Source organism: Diadema setosum, chromosome 2 (assembly GCF_964275005.1).
Source record: "Diadema setosum chromosome 2, eeDiaSeto1, whole genome shotgun sequence".
Classification (NCBI taxonomy): domain Eukaryota; kingdom Metazoa; phylum Echinodermata; class Echinoidea; order Diadematoida; family Diadematidae; genus Diadema; species Diadema setosum.
The window spans coordinates 10046770-10064974 of record NC_092686.1 but is presented as its reverse complement, the minus strand read 5'-3'; the positions used below and the strand labels follow the sequence as shown (position 1 = coordinate 10064974).

The 18205-nt window shown below is 38.1% G+C and overlaps 1 protein-coding gene across 1 annotated transcript in view; it reads right to left on the bottom strand.

The window, feature by feature from the left end:
• LOC140238261 (cadherin-like and PC-esterase domain-containing protein 1) overlaps positions 1 to 18205 on the bottom strand; it is a 53380-nt gene that overhangs the window by 22739 nt on the left and 12436 nt on the right. Inside the window, exons 4-9 of the mRNA XM_072318200.1 lie at positions 13850 to 13963; positions 9574 to 9609; positions 7945 to 8029; positions 5545 to 5725; positions 3217 to 3394; positions 1947 to 2131 (exon numbers count right to left, since the gene is read on the bottom strand). Of these exons, the coding sequence (XP_072174301.1) occupies positions 1947 to 2131; positions 3217 to 3394; positions 5545 to 5725; positions 7945 to 8029; positions 9574 to 9609; positions 13850 to 13963 (779 nt within the window). The remainder of the gene's footprint in view (positions 1 to 1946; positions 2132 to 3216; positions 3395 to 5544; positions 5726 to 7944; positions 8030 to 9573; positions 9610 to 13849; positions 13964 to 18205) is intronic.

Sequence of the window (18205 nt, the reverse complement as noted above, 5' to 3'; positions counted from 1 at the left end):
ATCAAGCAGATAAACATTAGGCGGTTGATTAGTAGTAGGCCTAGGTCCAACCATACTTGCCCTGGCGTGTGTAAATTCAGGACGGGGAAGCGACTGTGCCCGTGCAGGGCCAACGGCCACAGTTGCACTGCACAGTGTACCTGTGGCCGTGGCAGAAGGGGGCCGTGCACCAACCGACATACCTTCAAGTCGAAGTAGGGCCTAAACTAACTATACACAGCCCAGTCGCCGCTGTACATACGTAGCGCGGTATTCGCGTAGCGTATTAACAGCGTCTGGTCGGGCTAGGCCTAAACTAGAATCTATCATTGTTAGGCCTAGATCTATCATCTTTGAACCTATAGTTCCCCTGTTTAAACGTTAGAGTTCTACCAGATCTATTGGGTTAGACTACATCATAACATGTATGATGGAGCTTGCGATAGATCTATTCATTTTTTAAAAATTTATTTGCAAATCCTAAATCATATTCTTGGGGAATTTGCATAACATGATTGATATGAAAAACTTCTCATTTAATGGGACTAATGACATTAAACTGACCCAGCAAATGTCATTTCAATTATGGCATTATCATAATTTGACATAAATGAGAACTTAGAGAAGTTTTTCGCGGAATTATACATAGAAAAATAGGCCTACTTGTCGATCAAACGCAAATGCCCTAAAGTTACAGATACTAGATTAGAAAAAGTCATACCACTTCAATCATTGATTCATGTGTAGACTTCTACTTACACATCATCTGGATCTGGATTCCTTGAAGTTGTTGACTTGGCCAGCTGGGGTTGCTTGATTGGCGTAAGCCGTGGCAACACAATTCCACCGTGCATGTCGTAACACGAATTTGCACATTCTAAATAAAAATTCCTGCAAAACTGTTCATGCAACTCCAGCAAGTGGAAAGTAAATTTTTCATCGGCACGCTGACACTGAAGCTTCCCCCTCTGGTCTCTTACTTGTCCTCCAGCTAAGAACACATCTCTCTGCGTTCTCCACTCGTCGATAGCGTCAAACAAGTAGATACGTTGCCTCGAGTTGGACGGCTGTTTGATCTCCATTGTGAGGTTTCATTACTAAACCAAAGCCAAGGCTAAGCCGAAACAGTACAGCACTTTTTATTGCAAACAGTACACGCATACCACACACAATATTGATATTGACATACCGGTACCGACGACTTTCTATCAACTTTGCTATGTTACGATCCGGCCCAACGTACTGTAAGCTGTACGTATAACACATGCAGCTGACGCAGCAGACAACATTGCACGATGAGATCATAACAACCTGCCATATGGCCATATGCATTGCAACTTGCTATACATGAAGCTTAGAGTTTTAATATTTCTTCATCAAAGCATATTTATAAATACCAAATATTAAACAACGTAATATATGAATAATTCATGATATTGTTATATAATATTTTCAGACATTTTGAAATATTATTGCTTAGATTGCTGAAATTGGCACCATAGTGCATATAAACAGAGACTGGAGCCAGATACGTACGTACGTACACCCGACAGCTCTCACTACTTGTGTCGCGGACTGGGAGAGATTTTCATGCGCATGGCTGTTGTGCGGTTTTGTGCATGCACCCATTCGGCCCCATTCGGTAGGTATTCGGGCGTCCATGTTGAAATTACAGTGGACAGCTCGCACGGCGCTCGTGCCCCATCTGGTTTTCGCTGGTGCGCTGCGTAGCGTCGTGTTCGGCATTCGGTACGTACGGGGGTACAATAACGGGAGGAGCAGCTTGTCGTGCTTTTCTACTGAGCTGCGAATCGCCTGCGACGACCAGCTGCCTTTAACACTCAAGTTTAAGCCTTTGTATGCTTTGAGTATTGATTGGCACAGAGAACCCAATAGTAGTGCACACACTGTGTATAAAAGTTCCTGGCACAGAAAGGGTTAACCAGTGGAATAGAGGGAGGCATCACCTGTAAGGATCTTCCCAGGGGTGGGTGAACTGCGAGAAGTCCGCAACAAGCGAGGGCTCTGCCACCAGCAGCGTCTCCACAATCACCGTCTCCATGTTGCGAAATGCCATTGCAGCGACCCGGGCCCCAAAGCTGTGGACCAGGTGGTGCCGGAACTGGTCCAGGTCCCAAGTCCTGCTTGGGATCTGGATGAGATCAAATCAGGAAATTATTTACAGAGCAGCTTGTGGCACAAACGCAAAAGGGAACCATATCTTTTATAGGATGAGAAGTGAAGTTTAAAAAGGCAGCAAAATATTGAGACCTTTAAAGTAAGCACTTGTCAAGTTTGCTGAAATATGCACACATAGGCAAAAAGTAGATTTCGCAATGCTCTTTGAACAAAGATTTTCACGTGTATTATTGTTGTGGAAAGTCAAACATAATGTCATAACTTCACATATTAAAAGCTATATACTGTGAAAAAACCCTACAGTGTAGATATACTGGATATATGACACATGAACAGCATGCCAATTGTTCTGTAGGTTTCTCAGCTAGCAGTCTTGGTGACATTACCTGTCAAAGGTCATAATCCTCATTTGCAGAACATTGTGGGTAACAAATGGAGGAAGGCAAGCACTGATAACTCAAGCAGAGAAATATGTCACAGTATTTAGCAATGGTGATAGATAACTATCAATTTTCATATTGATATGATCACCAAATGATGTATTAAACTAAGCAAAGAAAATAAAGTAGGTTGTTCTGCAATGACACATAGTAGCAGCAGTCCTTATGAGCCCTTTCTCTGAAAATGAAAGGAAAGTCCATGGATATTTCCAACATAGTATAGCAGCACAAGGAGACAGGTTGTTAATGCAGTATACAATAAGTGTAATTATGCTATTCATGGATAGGAGGTTCTGCAAATTAAAAGTAGTCTTCAGTCAAGCCTTCTGGCTTTACGTTAACATTCCACACTGCTCCACTTACTCAAGGCTTCCTTGTCAAGGTGAAGAATGGTGAGGCAAGGGGTGAACAGGCAACAAAATGGCTGATAGCACTCTCCCACACCTCCACCCCTTTGTTGCGCAACTAGTCTCAATTAACATGTGCAATGTGGAAAATAAACCTCAGCCACAAGGTCTTTATCAAAGGCTACAGAAATTGCGGATACCTTCAATAACAGTACGGACTTCTACCAATCACGCATAGAAGAAAATGTCTGATAAGAATACAAAAACACAAGACAAATCTGTTTTTGCCATGACCATGGTTGACCTCTGACCTTTTTGAAGCCCTTCTGGTAGTCCTGCCGGAAGAAGACCAGGCCCTGGGAGTGAATGTAGGCCCTGAGGGGATTCAGGCCCGTCACCAGTACGTAGGCCCGGATGTTGACTGGGGAGCCGAAGATAAGCAGTGGGTTGGGGAAATATTGCTGCACCACCGCTCTTTGACTGCGATATCTGGTAGGGGGAAAAAAAAGGAAGAAAAAAATGAGTGTTTTATGAATAAATGTGCTACATGCACATTCTGGTTCTGTCTTTTTTTAAAATTAGAAACCAGTATGCTGGTCCAAGAAGAAAAACATCTGTTAGGGTTTTTCATCCACAAGAAAAATGTCATTGTAAAAAAAAAAAAAAAGAAAGAAAGAAAGAAAAAAAAAAAACCCTTGTCAGATTTTCCGGATCTCCTTATGTGTGTATCTGTGTATGCAGTCTAAAAACCAAAACAAAGAAAAAAGCAAATGTAACAGTTTAGCTGATATGACTTATTTTTTGTGAAGAAAGTGATGGGCCATGACAAAAAATGCTGCCTTTTCTACAAAAGCACTGCAGGCAAAATCTACAAATGGACTTGTTTCTTAGCCAAACTAGTGACTGAAAAAGCCTGCTGAGAACTATTGTGAATATAATGATAATATAACTACACTGGAATTCAGTGCGTCACTAAATTTCTCTGTTCTTGTGTTTTTTTCAGAGATTTGCATCTTTTGGGCAGACTAGAGAAGGGCCAAAGTTCTCTGTCCTAAGATGTAACAGCACGGATCAGGCTGATGTCTGTTGTCTGTCATATCGCATCTGGGATGGAACTTAAATCCTGACACAATGATCGGAAGATGCTGAGTGAAGGAAAAACAAAAGCCTTGATGGAAAATAAATGAAAGATAAAAATGCGAGGAAACAATAACAAATAGAAAAGCACTTGGAGAGCACAGACCTCCAAAAAGCACCTCAATTCCACCCTTATTGTTATTTCCAACTTATATTACAGTTCCACAAATAAAGAATCCTTCAAAAAAACTCAGAAAATTCCTGGATCTAGACAGTATCAGATCGAATCACTACCAAAATTTAATCATCTCTTTCTTGAGTCATTATCAACTTTTCCGGAAAATTTCCTCCAAATTCATTAATGACTTATGGAGTTCTTTTGCAGACCCCATCATTTCAAGGCTCCATCCATTTCAACCCTGTCTGCTAATGATGGCAGTCTCCTGCATTCAATTATCTCTTTCTATACTGAAAAAATATCAATTATATACTTTTTATACCCTTAGGCAAAAAAAAAAAAATTGTTGCATTGGCGTAACCCGCCCGACCCTAAAAATTCCGCCGACCCCATGTTTTTTTATTATTTTTTTTTTGCTATCGATATCAAATATCTTGTTGATTGCGATCGCGATCGCACAAACCCGGAAGTGGAAACGGCTCTGGGGATATCGGATGTACGAGGGAGAGATCTAGCGCCTCGCATAAGCCTTCCTTGATCAGTACGTCATCTGTTTCCAACACAGACACGTACTCTAACAAGATTCAGTGTATACGTAGCATTCAGACTGCGATGTATTGTGCACAGTTTTGCCATAGGTTTCTTGTGTGGAGAACTTACACGAATCTGTATATGTGGGACTGTAATAGAGATCGCCGTGTGCGATGAAAAGATCGTACATATGGGTTAATTTGCATCTATCTTATCTAAGTCAAAATAGTAATATATGAAGTGAAAACATTCAGGATAGGGATTTCAACATCTTTAAATTCTGTGAAGGGGTATAATTCCAGTAATATCGGCCTCATAAATGATTTGTAGAATAGATGAACACAGCACATTCGGTGCAGCAGTTGTAACTGTTTACTGAGCTGAGCATGAGTTTTACACGTAAAATGCAGGTAGCAAAAAAAAAAAAAAAAAAAAAAAAAATCCGCCCGACAGACCCTATTTGAAAATCTCATGTTACGCCAATGCAACAATTTTTTTTTTGGGGGGGGGGCCTTACCTACATGTTTCGTATATGTATATTGTAAGATAATATTGTCTGTGTTTGTGTAGTGCGGTAATGTTTTGTTAAAATTCTAATCATTGTATTTGTCATTGTTTCTATATTTGGAATTTGAGTTTGAATTTGTATTTGTTTGCATGCAGAAATGAACCACACAAAAGCAAGCCAAACCACATCAAAAACACAGACAAACAAACAAACCCACACAGGCAAAAACATAACCTCCTTGGCAGAGGTAATGATGATGACAATAAACATAACAACAAAAATACATCACCAGCCTGGTACAAACAAAGTATATGATGGCTAGCTAAAGGGTCAAAGTTTACTCACTGCATGACCCTGGCATAGTCCCTCTCTCTGGTAGGCTGGAGAACCTGGATGCAACCTTCGGGGCTGGGGGACTTGAACACCCACCTCACGTCGGTCCCCAGGGCGTCGGCCGTTGCTAGGAAGTCCTCGTACTGGGCAGGCATCACCCAGCACAGCGGAGCCAGCTGACTTCTCCTCAGAGCTACAAGGGGGGGGGGGGGAGAAAAGAAGTGAAAAGTAAAAAATAGGGAAGCATCAAGTAGTAGGCCAGTTTGCTGAATAAATTCAAAAACTGTGAATGCTCACCTTGTGTCCAAACTATTCAGGACCTAGTACAACCTTTGCAATTCATCTGATCTTGTTTTCATTTTCTGAAGACATTTCAATGCCTATTTAATTTCAAAGAGGAGGAACTCTCAGTACTTGGAGATTCCAATAACTGATCTTTTTGATTCTATTTCTTTAGAAAATATAGATCTAGTATGGGAGATAGATCCGAAGCAGAAGGAGGCTGATAATGACTTCAGCTTGTGGCTCATGGAATTATTGTAAATATTCTTTTTTATTTGATTTGATTTGATTTGATTTATTCTGTGTATAGCATTGCTTTACAATTTCTGATTTTCAGCAATATCATCAAAAATATTCACAACCACCACATTACAATTACTGTAAAACTGATTATGCTGTAATAAAACAGCCATAGATAAATTGTATGCTAATTTGTCTCACCAAATCTGAGAATTGAGTGTAGTTACAGATGACAAAAGGAAAACAGTCAATGCGCTGCACATCAGTCAGCATTTGAGCAGCAGAAGATACATAAATAATCACACAGTATCCTCAAATATGACGTGAGTCATAAACAGTGTATATCCTTCAACAACTACACATAAAGGGATTTTTTTTTTTTGTTCATGCACAAATGAAAGGAGCATCATGGATACATGTACATTACAATCACAAAAGAAGGTGAAGAAGAAGAAGTAGTAGAAGAAGAAGAAGAAGAAGAAGGAGGAGGAGGAGGAGGAGGAGGAGGAGGAGAAGAAGAAGCCCCTTTTGCCTTGTCCATCTCAACCCCAATTACTCAAATCACACGTTGTCCTTCATGGAATAACAAGCTATCTTGGAATCTCAAGGGGAAAGCTACTGCAGAAGTGACAGGGGAAAACAGCATGGCATCACAGTTTTTACAGTGAGCTGCTGCTAAGCCTTCACAAATAAACTCCAACATCATCCCTAGCTCATTAGAGTGACTCAAATGTTTGCTTGTGCGGAGATAAAGCTAATCTCACAGCTTTCTTCACCAAGCCTGCACTCAGGCAACTTTCGTTTTGAGGTGACTTTCGTTTGAGTAGCACACCATGAAGATACACAGTTTGAAAAGAAAGAGTCTTCAGTCTTCCACACAATCCACTCATGTACAATGCTAGTCTAGTTTTGGACCCTTTTTATCAAATCTTTTTTCGCATTATGAGAAGAGCAGTTTTTCTCGGTGCAGCAGTTCTCAGGATCGCGCCATTACTCAGCTCAACGCGTATAGTCAGCGAAAAAAGAATAGATAAAAAGGGTCCAGGACTAGACTAGTATAATGCTGACATCACGCTTGGATTTCTAAATGCAAGCACATATTCATTCTGCAGGTAGAATGACACTCTGATGTGAATTTGGACTAATTTAGCATGAAGTAATCGGATTCAAAGTCCCCCCCCCCCCCCCCAGCAGCTTTCTATATTTTCTTTGGATTGTGGTTTTAATCATTAGTAGCCATTAGCTATAAAAACAAAGTTTACATCTTGAAAGTTAACATAATTGACTGTGGCATAGAGCTTAAGATGTCTTTGTGCTAATTTCTACACAAATATTAATGAAGTAACATCCATGAGGTAAATGTCAATCATGATCATAACTTACATGATAAATTTTTTATTTCAAGAGCCATTATTTCAAGCACTCTAATGGAAGTGTATTGCTATTAGAGACCACCCCTCCCCCCACAGTAGGTTAGTTCTCACGTCTTCAAACTCATGGATATTTGCACTACATGATGAAGTGCTGGGTAACGGCTTTAAACTTTTGTACTGCTTGGAATCCAGTCTGCAATGTATGCATTGTTGATTATTATGTTAGGCAAGCGTATGGGATAGGCTGTTTTTGTTGTGAGGAACAACATCCGTAGGTATGCCCATAATTTCAATTCTGTTGATAAACTGATTTGTACTACACAAGATCAAAATGTTCAAAACAACATGATGTGATTTGTGCAAAAAAAAAAAAAGAAAAGAAAGAATTAAACTTCTGAAACACAAAAATAAATCCTTGCACTGTTCAACCAATATGAAAAAGCAAAACAAAATATTAGGCTAAAGGAGGTGCAAAATTAGATTGATGTGTTTTTTAATCTCATTTCTCCATCCTTACTCAGAATCCGCCTGGCTTCATTCATGGTGTAACAGAAGGCGTCCTTGCGCCACAAGACGTTTCTTAGTCCAGGGATTCTGTTGATCTGAAAGAAAGCAGAGGAATTACAAAAATTACTAGGATTCCAAGGGTGTGCATATTCAATAACTCTTCACCAATTTCCTGAGACTTTCAAGAATACCTATACAAAAACAAAAACAAAAAAACAAAATCACACACACACACACACACACATCATAAATAAAACACAAACAATAATGACAAACATTTGTGAAAGTTTTAGAGAGTAAGCCTGTCTTCTGTGTGGACTTTTTGCATTTCACATAAAATAGAGAGATTTCAAAAACAAATACCAACAAACAGTAGAAGTATACAACCTATGCCTTACATGCAGAAAATACTTGGTGAATGTCTTTACCACCAAAATCTGCGCAAACATCAAGAAAAGTTCAAACAAGAGAACACACAACAGATAATTTTGTTTTGACTGTCACAGAGAAGACATGAATAACAGCTCTAAAATAAGGCAATATTATAAGTCACATCATTAATTTACACATAACGACAAAGAAAAGAAAACCTACAGATGATCCAAAGGATGATTCCATGCGTGCTTGTCTTTGGATGACAAAGTAAAAGATAAAAAAAAATTTAAAAATCATTTTTTTCTTCAAGAAGAAGAGAAACATCACCTGTCAGTATCAGGCACTATGATGAATGATAATTGACTGTCATGGAAACACCTAAATACAGTGTGTTTGAGTAGCATTTATTATTACAGTACAGCATGAAGTTTTCTGTTGTTGTTGTTTGTTTGTTTTTAAAGGAAAATGCACAGTGCCTTCCATCAAGCATGGGATCATCATTTGATAGGCAGGAATGAGATGAATGACTGAAAATGGAAATTAAGGAGTAAAAAGGGAGAATTACATGATTACACGGACAGGGAAAGCAAATTTATAAAACCACACAAATACCTCATAGAGTCCATGAAGATTATAATGAAAAGATACTTAGGAAACCACAGGTAAATGATTTCTGGGACATTGTATTGTTTGCACAACAAATGATGAAAGCAGAAGAAATAACCCTTTTAACCCAATTAAAGAAGTTTACCGTCTTTACAGAACAGAAAGTGAGTGGATAATTATACCCATGAGATTTAAGACAATGTAGGCCTACATAGTATTTTTTTTTTTGCAATACACAGCACACAACAGTTACATGAAGACAGAATATCACCAAAATCAACATTGTCAAAAAAAAAAAAAAAGCCAAACTTCTATTGAGAGAAAAAAAAAAGACAGAAAAAAATCTTTTCATGAGTTATTGACTAACAAACAAAAACAAACACAAAATATTCAATGTCAAATGGAGAGATTGCATGAGAGAAATTACATAAAAATTAAACTTGGTCAGATATTAATGGGATGAAATTTGAGTATGAAAGCAAAGTTGGAAGAGGAATGATAACACAGAAATACAGAAGACGTCTTTCACACCATTGATAAGCTTTCAAAAAAAAAAAAAAGAAACAAGAAAGAGGTAGCTGAGCTTCACAACAAAGCTGCAAACACAAACATTTTGTTACTTGAAAGCAAAGTATTTACGCATTTAGAAATGACTTACAATGAATATCCTTTTTTGCATCATTTTTGAGGGGTGCTGAGAAAACGTCAAGGAGAAATGTTAATGGAACAAAAACAAGATGAGAAATGAAAATAGAAATGTACACTGACTTTCATCAACAGTTGGACGTTGACAAATAAAAATAAATATGACATAAAGTATGATTCAAGCTATGGACATTTCAGCAGTGTTGCATTTTAACTTTGAGATTTCAAGATAGTTTTGCATAGTGTGTCTTTGTTACTGATCAATGCAATGCCATGATTTTCCATCATAAATTTTGTGAATCACTGTTGGGCTGCGAATTTACAACACATGAAAATATTGCCATGAACAGTACTGTGGCATGCACTTACAACAGCCTCGGTGTCACATCATGAAAACAACATCACATCACAATATCTGTGACCTCTTCATACGCAAAAAAAATAAAAATAAAATAAAATAAAATCTTACATGAAAATAACAGCCTTTACAGTAGTGAGAAAAATGAAAACCAAAGTGTAGTGACATTAATTCTGCTAGTTTAACAAGAAGGTCCATATATACAATGTACTTGATAAATTTCCTAATTTCCACTTCACTCCCTCTTGCTGTTTGCTTTGGCTGCCCTCTTTGGGTTACATAAACAAAACAAAAAGAAAGCTGGGGAGACTGGATGCTGTTCAAAATTGTGAACACCGCAAAAATGATGAAACACAGACATGCATTGTTTCACCAGAAAATTAAACAAGCCTGTGTTTTTCTTCCTGTAACTCCCTTCCTTTTTCCTTAACAACTTTCTGGAGGTAGAAAGAGTTCCCTTGTGCCTCCTTTAATCTGTATCTATGGGGCAAGCTGCCAGAGGAATTATTGCAAAGTTTCATCACATCATTTTTTATCGCATCATCATTTCATATGAATAAAGATATCACCGAGCATCAGTAAACATCAATTCAGGTAAACAGGCTATCACAACAACAACAACAACAACAACAAAAACAATTTCGGGTAAATAGGCTATCGCAAGAAAAACAAGAAAAACTGGTTGTAAAGATGACAAACTTTGACGAATTGATCTCTGACATGAATGATTTTTGTGAAGGAGGACAAGTATGCAAAGTCATACCCTTATCAGTTTCATTTACTAAAACTGAATTAAAAAGCAAGACAAAGACTACATAAAAGCAGTTGTTTTTATTATCTACACTTTGCTTGCAAGTGATATAGAGGATGAATCAGAAATTTATACTGAACCATCCAGAACAATTTTGCCACAAGAAGAACCATGCTTGTGGACCTTAATTTTGATTTAAAAAGCAAAACAAAATAAAAAACAAATAAAAACACAAAAACCCTTAATTACTCCTCTGTTTGATATTACTCTATTCCAGCAAAGTCAACATAAACATGGAATAGAGAGTGACACATGAAACTCAGTATTCCTTGGCTCATTCTAGTCTGCCTGATCAAGAGATAAAAACGCACAAAAATCAGGTATTCATGGGGCTGAAAAAGTCTGCATGAGAAGTTCATTGAACATGAAAAGTAAGATTGATGACAATGACTGTTCATGAAATAAGTTGCATCATCAGAATTTGAGATGTACGGTTTGATAAGTCCAGTATAGTCTAGCAGAAATTGTTGATCACTCTGATGTAGTCTAGCACACACAGACCCACTATGATTCATTATTCATAGCAGTGTTTTTGATTTCTACAAATGCTGCACTATATAGTAATTAGTATACCATGTTGGCTTAACTGTCATTACTGATATCTACTGCATAATGAAATCGCCTGTCAATATTTACTGCAAACACACAAAAAGTCCACACAAGCCAACACTTTGAACAACACATAAACAACCAAGTGAAAAATTTGTCATGATGGAGAAATGAAGCTGCAACACAAGCTACAGAGTGAATCAGAATTCCAGAGGCCAAAATGATAATAATACAAAATGTGATTTTCAAGAATGTTTCTTTCTTTTTTTTTTTTTTTTATTGGGGGGGGGGGAGGGGGTGCTTTTAACAGACATGATAGCTTTGATGAATTTGCCATGCAGATGAGTTTTTTTGGCAAAAACTTTGCATGGGGTCAGAGAGAGCACAAAACAGCTCTGTGCATTGACCCCTTGTAAGGCCCGTTCAGACAAAAGAGTTATCAGTTTCTACACTGCTATGCAAAAATCAAATTCATCTGCCACCATTCACATATAGCCCCCCCCCCACCCCCCCCCCCCCCCCCCCGCAAAAAAAAAAAAAAAAAAAAAAAAAAAAATCACCCGAATGTAAGCAAGCATTTTGAATCTATGCCTTCACACTGATCAGACTCAGAGTATGACCCCAGAAGACACATTGTGTGGATCTAATGTGGCGAGCTGGTTCATGGGATTAAAAAGTTTGTGTGTGTGTGTGTGTGTGTGTGTGTGTGTGTGTATGTGTGTGTGTGTGTGTATGTGTGTATGTGTGTGGTATACCATTTACACACACTGCGCTAGGCAATATTGGTTGTGGGTTTGAAAACAAAACAAAATAATAACGATGGACTGATTTTTGCTTCGAGGTGGGAAACAAAAGAATTAATTTTTTTTTTTTTGTCCACACACATGAAAAAACTTTTTTTTAATCACGTCACAAAAAAAAAAATATCGATTTTTGAAAAGTATCAAATTTGGTGTGCATGTGAACAGGACTATAAAGTATGAATAGGAAGGGGTGGGTGGGGATCAGGACGATACATACATTATTTGAAAGAAAGTAATCTAGCTGTATCAAGATAGAGACCACACAAAATGAATCAGATAAAGAATCTAGGGCCAATAATCAGGGCTCAGTTCTACCAGCACAATGGGATGGAAGTTTGAAGGCTGAACAAAGGCAATGTGGGCTAGTGTACTACAGCGTACAGTTGTACCTCCTCGCTGGAGAACTGGTGTAAACTAGATTTCAAGACCACCCCCACTTCCAGATTATCTTTATGGTTCTCCAGTGTATAACTGCTTTCACAAGAACTCAATATCCATAAAATCTAGTCTGAAGATTCTAGCTGAACTGCACTCAGGAAGCACTCCATCAGCTCCTTGCTTATTTCTAGGTATAAGCTGAAAAGAGGGAAGTTCCCCCAAACATTGACACGCATGTATTCAGTGAGTGCAGGAAAACAGTGCAAGCATGGGGGAAGTCTGTGGGAAAAATTATGAATTTTGAAAGTTGTACTTTATTCTTTGTGCCACCCTCTACTAATTACTATGAAAAATTACGGCAATCTGTGCTCACACAATAATACAATATTTTGGGGAAAAATAAACAGAATAAACACACTGCATATACATGTATTTCTTCAACATCAAAAAATGCAAAAACAATACTAGTATTTGACCTCGATCCTCCAGAAAGGTACAGAGAATAAGACTTAGCCCAACACTTATCTTTTCTTAGAAAGAATGAAATACCACTGAGTGTTGTACAGTTCCCATTTACATGTTCACTCTCCTCTGAGCCATTCATACATGTATGCATCACAGTGGCTTTTCTGAATCAATCATAGCGAATGACCGACACATCTACAAAATTAACTGATCACAAAAGGCCAAATCAAGAAGCTACATGTATTGTTTACGATCAATTCTTTATACTGAAGTACCCAGTTTGCATTTATACGAAAATGACCAAAAAAAAAAGAAAAAAAGACTGTATTCTTTACATACAATACAAATGCACTGGCACAAAATCAGTACACATATCACTCCAAAAATTACAGATCTATTCCAAACACTGTGGGGTGTTTTTATTTTTGTTTGTTTGTCTGTTTCTTTCTGTGTGTAAATGTGTGAATGTGTGTGTGTTTTTTTTTCATTACTATCACTTTCTCTTTTTGGGGGGTGGGGGGTTGGGGGTTGGGGATGAGCTGCAGGTTACAGATAGGTTCAAACGCTCAACAGACAGGAGATGAAAATATACATCGGGACAAAAACATCACCTAAAATGGAAACAAACACCAATAGTTGATGGAATCTCCTGCTCTTAATTAAAATGTCAGTGAACCATTTGAAATCTGACAGGGGAGAAAAAAAAAAGAACGAAGGGGGGGGGGGGGGGGGAAAGATAGCATTCACTCTTTAAATAGCCTGCCTGGCATTCCACCGATCAAGATGTTTAGAAATTTGGTCATCTGCACCCAATCAAGGACAGTGATAACCTCAGTGATATCTTTGCCAACTGGAAGAGTTAATGGCAACTTAGTGAGGGTGATGAGAAAACAAAAAAATGCTACTAGGAGGGAGGGAGGCCTACCTTCTGCGGATCGGTCAGTCGCCGTAGCGATGACTTCTGCAGGCATCCCGTCTCGTCCGCATCACCAAAGGTCAGGCACAGGAGGAGAAGCCAGCCCTCCCACTCCCTCTGCTCCTGCGGCCCAGAACCATTCCTCGCTGCGAGTCAAAGATGAAAAAATTATGTTTAATCTCTACCACAGAATCACTGATAAAGTATCTATAGATACATGTTAGGTGGCTACAAGATATCAAACAAAATAGCAATTATTAAGCAAAAATAATTCAAAAAAAAATGTGTAATTGACAAAACAATGTCCATGCAGTTTCCCCGGTGGAGTCAGAATTGATAACTTTATCCATGAGAGATAAATTGGTAAAATTTAATGCAACTTAAGTGATTCTTTGTCCTGTTGATTGACTGAATACAAATGACAAATGTACCCCAAGCAAAGGTCATATTAGCTCACTGTATAATAAATGGAAGCCTAACATTTGGAGCGAATACAAAACAATGCAAACAAACAGGAGTTTACAGAAGGTGGAAAAAAAAAACATCCAATGATGTGAATAAAGAGAAGAAAAGAAAAACTGCCTCATGATAACACAATTTTGACAGGGGCACTGATTGAAATTATCATTTCTTTCTGTCATACTTATCATGGGTAGGCCTATACAATCTGTAATACCTGTCTGACATGTCTGCATTTTAATGTCAAAACATTTTTACTTGCATATTAAACAAATAATAACAATGATAATAATAATATTAATGATGATAATAATAATATTAATGATAATGATAATAATAATGTGTGTGTGTATGTGTGTGTGTGTGTGTGTATTTCAATTTGTGTATTTCAATTACATGGAATTTTGTTTTTGTATTAATTGAACGGATACTCTTTTTAAACAATTTTCCTACCAAATACAAGGTAAATATTCTTAGGCTACCAAGCAAATATTTTGAGGCTCCATCAAAAGAGCAAGGAATGTGGGAATATAAGTTGACAGCTTTCACAACATCCTCAAGCACACCCCTTGCCACCAGCTGACAGTTGACAGCGTCACATCCTTTTGTCAATTTTACTACGAATAAACAATCCAAGCTCCGTATCTGTCCTTGACCAGTATTTGACTGTATACTGACCATTATTATGCACTTCTTGAGGGGTACCGAGGGGACACAAATTTTATGTTTCAAAATTATATGTGTCCAAGAGTCTAAAAGAGGAGTGTCCCCTTACACTAAAGTCAGATCTTGCTTTCATACTGAATTCTCATGCAAAAGATGATTGAAAATAAGTCTCGCCAAACACTATACTTGCTTGTCAATTCATATTACAGATATTACTCTATGAAATTCTACATTTCTTGATGGTATAAGCAAGCACTACAATGACATTTCTTCTTCTTATTTTCAGATAAACTGATTGACCTGCTTTGGGATATTTATTTGTCCGAGAAATGCACTTACATGTAGCCAGTACGTGCATCATGATTTTAAAAAAGGCGAGCCTGAAACAAAGTCTAACACTAAATTTGTGAGTTTACTTTGAATTTGCAGACTGACTGGTAATTAGGCCTCCATCCAAAACCTGATAATCAATGTCACAATAGTCATAGCAGCACATACCATAAACGAGATGGCATGCATAATAACAACAAATGCATGGCTTTGACAAATGCATGGCTTTGTGCATCCAATGGCCTTTTACTACATGTATAGTCATCAGATAAGTACTGTATATGCCGAATATTTTGTGAGGTTTTTTTTTTGTGTGAATTTCGCGAGTCAGATGCTATTCACGAAGTTAAAGACACAAGAAAATATTGACTCTGATCCCGATGTGAATGTGACGTACACGTGAACACTTCTCCATTCAGTACAGGAGTCCACGATCGCAAATTTAACCACTCGCGAAATTGTCAGGAATTCCTGTTTCGCGAAAATTTAGACTTGCGAAATATATGGCATATACAGTATTTCTTCATCACATTAGTCTGACGGGAATACAAAGAAGTGGCAACACTGAATATCATCTTTTAGTGATTCCGACATACGTGTGCACGCTATCATGAGGTAGGTACACAAACAAATGGTAAAAATATCATCCAACTTGTCTCATGACCAGACCCCCACAACACAACACAGGTCCAAAATCTAGCTCTTTACTGCAAAAGAGACTTGAATGAAAAGTTGTAATGTATAACAAAAACTCAATATGAATATTTTGCACCAGAACTGAGGCAATACTCTACTGAAATATAAACATACTTTCTTCTGAAAACAGAAATATGATGATGTAAATTTTGTTCTAAAGTTTTAATTATAACACCAATGGCTCAAGATTCTCACTAGGAAACTGACATATACACTGTATGCCAACATCAGTTTGAGGCCCATCAATTTGTACATATATTTCTATGTAAATTGTAGAGATAATTTACAAATGAGCATGTATGCACCACATTCCAACTGAAAGGGCATGAGAGGGACCCTGAGTTACTCATTGGGCAGATACAGCTCTTGAAACACAACTGTCTCATGTTCATACACTGTCCTGATGATAAGTGGGACAGTATTACTTCAGTCCTAAAGAGTGTTTCAGGGCTCCATGCAGACATTTACAGTACTTAACTTTTGGCATTTATAATCAAACACTGAAGTTACATCTATTACAAGTATGCAAAGGTTACAACATGCAACTGCCAAACTTGTGAGTCATGAGTGTCGTTTGTAACAAGGTGCATAGACCTATATTGTCATGAATCGTATGGTATGGCAACAGAAGTTATGTTGTGCACAATATTTTGAATGTGAGGGACAATGCGACAGGTTATTACGCCAATGATGTAAACAGAACATGCTTCAAGTTTACTAGCCTTTTTCAATGGCCCTCACTAATAAATTTAGAAATTCAGATTGGTCTCTGAAGGTCCTCTTTCTGGTGACTTAATCAATTAAATCAATTACAATTAATCGAGCAGTAGCAGTATCCATCACACGAGAGTGAATCGCATGCAGCAGCTTGCTAGGCTGCATGTTATCAAATACTACTGCTAGGGCACGATTCGATCATCACATACTAGTAACATTCCAACCCAATGCTGAATGGGGAGGGCGCTTCAGGAATAAAAGCCTGTACCACGTTTGAAATCATTTGACGCATCTCATCCCAAAATGCTCCAAAACAGCTCATCATCCTGGCAAATCACATCAGCCAGGCAAGTTTCTTGGTAGACCCTTTCAATGTATTGCAAGCTAATTCCGAATGGTGGAAGATGAATTTTGAGCCCTTCTGAGAACAATGTTTTAGCTTTAACAGATCCTCAGCGATTCCAGGGATCTAGCTGGGAGTGTGAACATGAGCTGTAAACATGGTGAAAAGAACCGACTGCCAAGACGGAGGCCTCAAACTGCTTCAGTGATACACCCACGCTCATCCTACACAAGAGTTGGAATTTCCCGCATCCCGTGATAAGTTATCTTACAGATGGTAGCCACTACAGGAGGACGCAGGGAGGAGAGAAAAAGAGAGAGAATTGAGGAGGAGGAACAGAAAAAGGGTCGGTGCAAATTTGTAAGCTATAAACTGTATGTAGGCCCCCTACATACATTTAGCTTATTTTCATATTCAAGCATAAGTTAAAATCTTGAGAAATCACAGACCTAGGAAAAGATATACATGTACTCTAAAATCATAATAGTACTTTAAAGCTGTGAGCAGTTATCAAAAGTAAGTTTTGAAAGCATTTGCTCATTTCTTAAAGCAATGAACTTAGAAAATCGTGACTTGCCACTCCAAATGCCAGCTTTTTTCCTGGTTTTTAGTCACATGACATCCACTCTGGATATGGAAGATTTTCTGCCTACACCACTGATCTCTATATAAGAATCACATAAATCATTGACATCCATTCAAAGACAGCAGCAAGTTGTGCACGCGCACTTCAGTGTACTTACCACAAAAAAAAAACACCCAAAAATGATTTTTTTTTTCCATGCATAATGTGCTTTTTCTGGGAAAAAAATGAAAGTTTGTGGTTGTTCTGGTAGTGTGAATAGTACATCAAAAAACTCTGGGTTTTTCCATTTCAGTTCTATGCAGAGTAAATGCTCCTTAAGTCGTTGCCAGGCTAATCAAAACGCCAGGACATGTTAATGTCATCTGTCAACCTGAGAACATGGGCCTTCTGGCTGAAACAGCTGCTTGCACTGATGGCTGGAACTTTAATTGGTCGACTATCAGCTGCTATCCCCCTCCCCTCCACTGATAAAGACCAGAGATCCCTTTAAAAGAGTGTGTTTCATGTGGGCCACAACGTATCCATCTTGTAAAACATACATTGTACTTCATCAACTCCACATCAACAT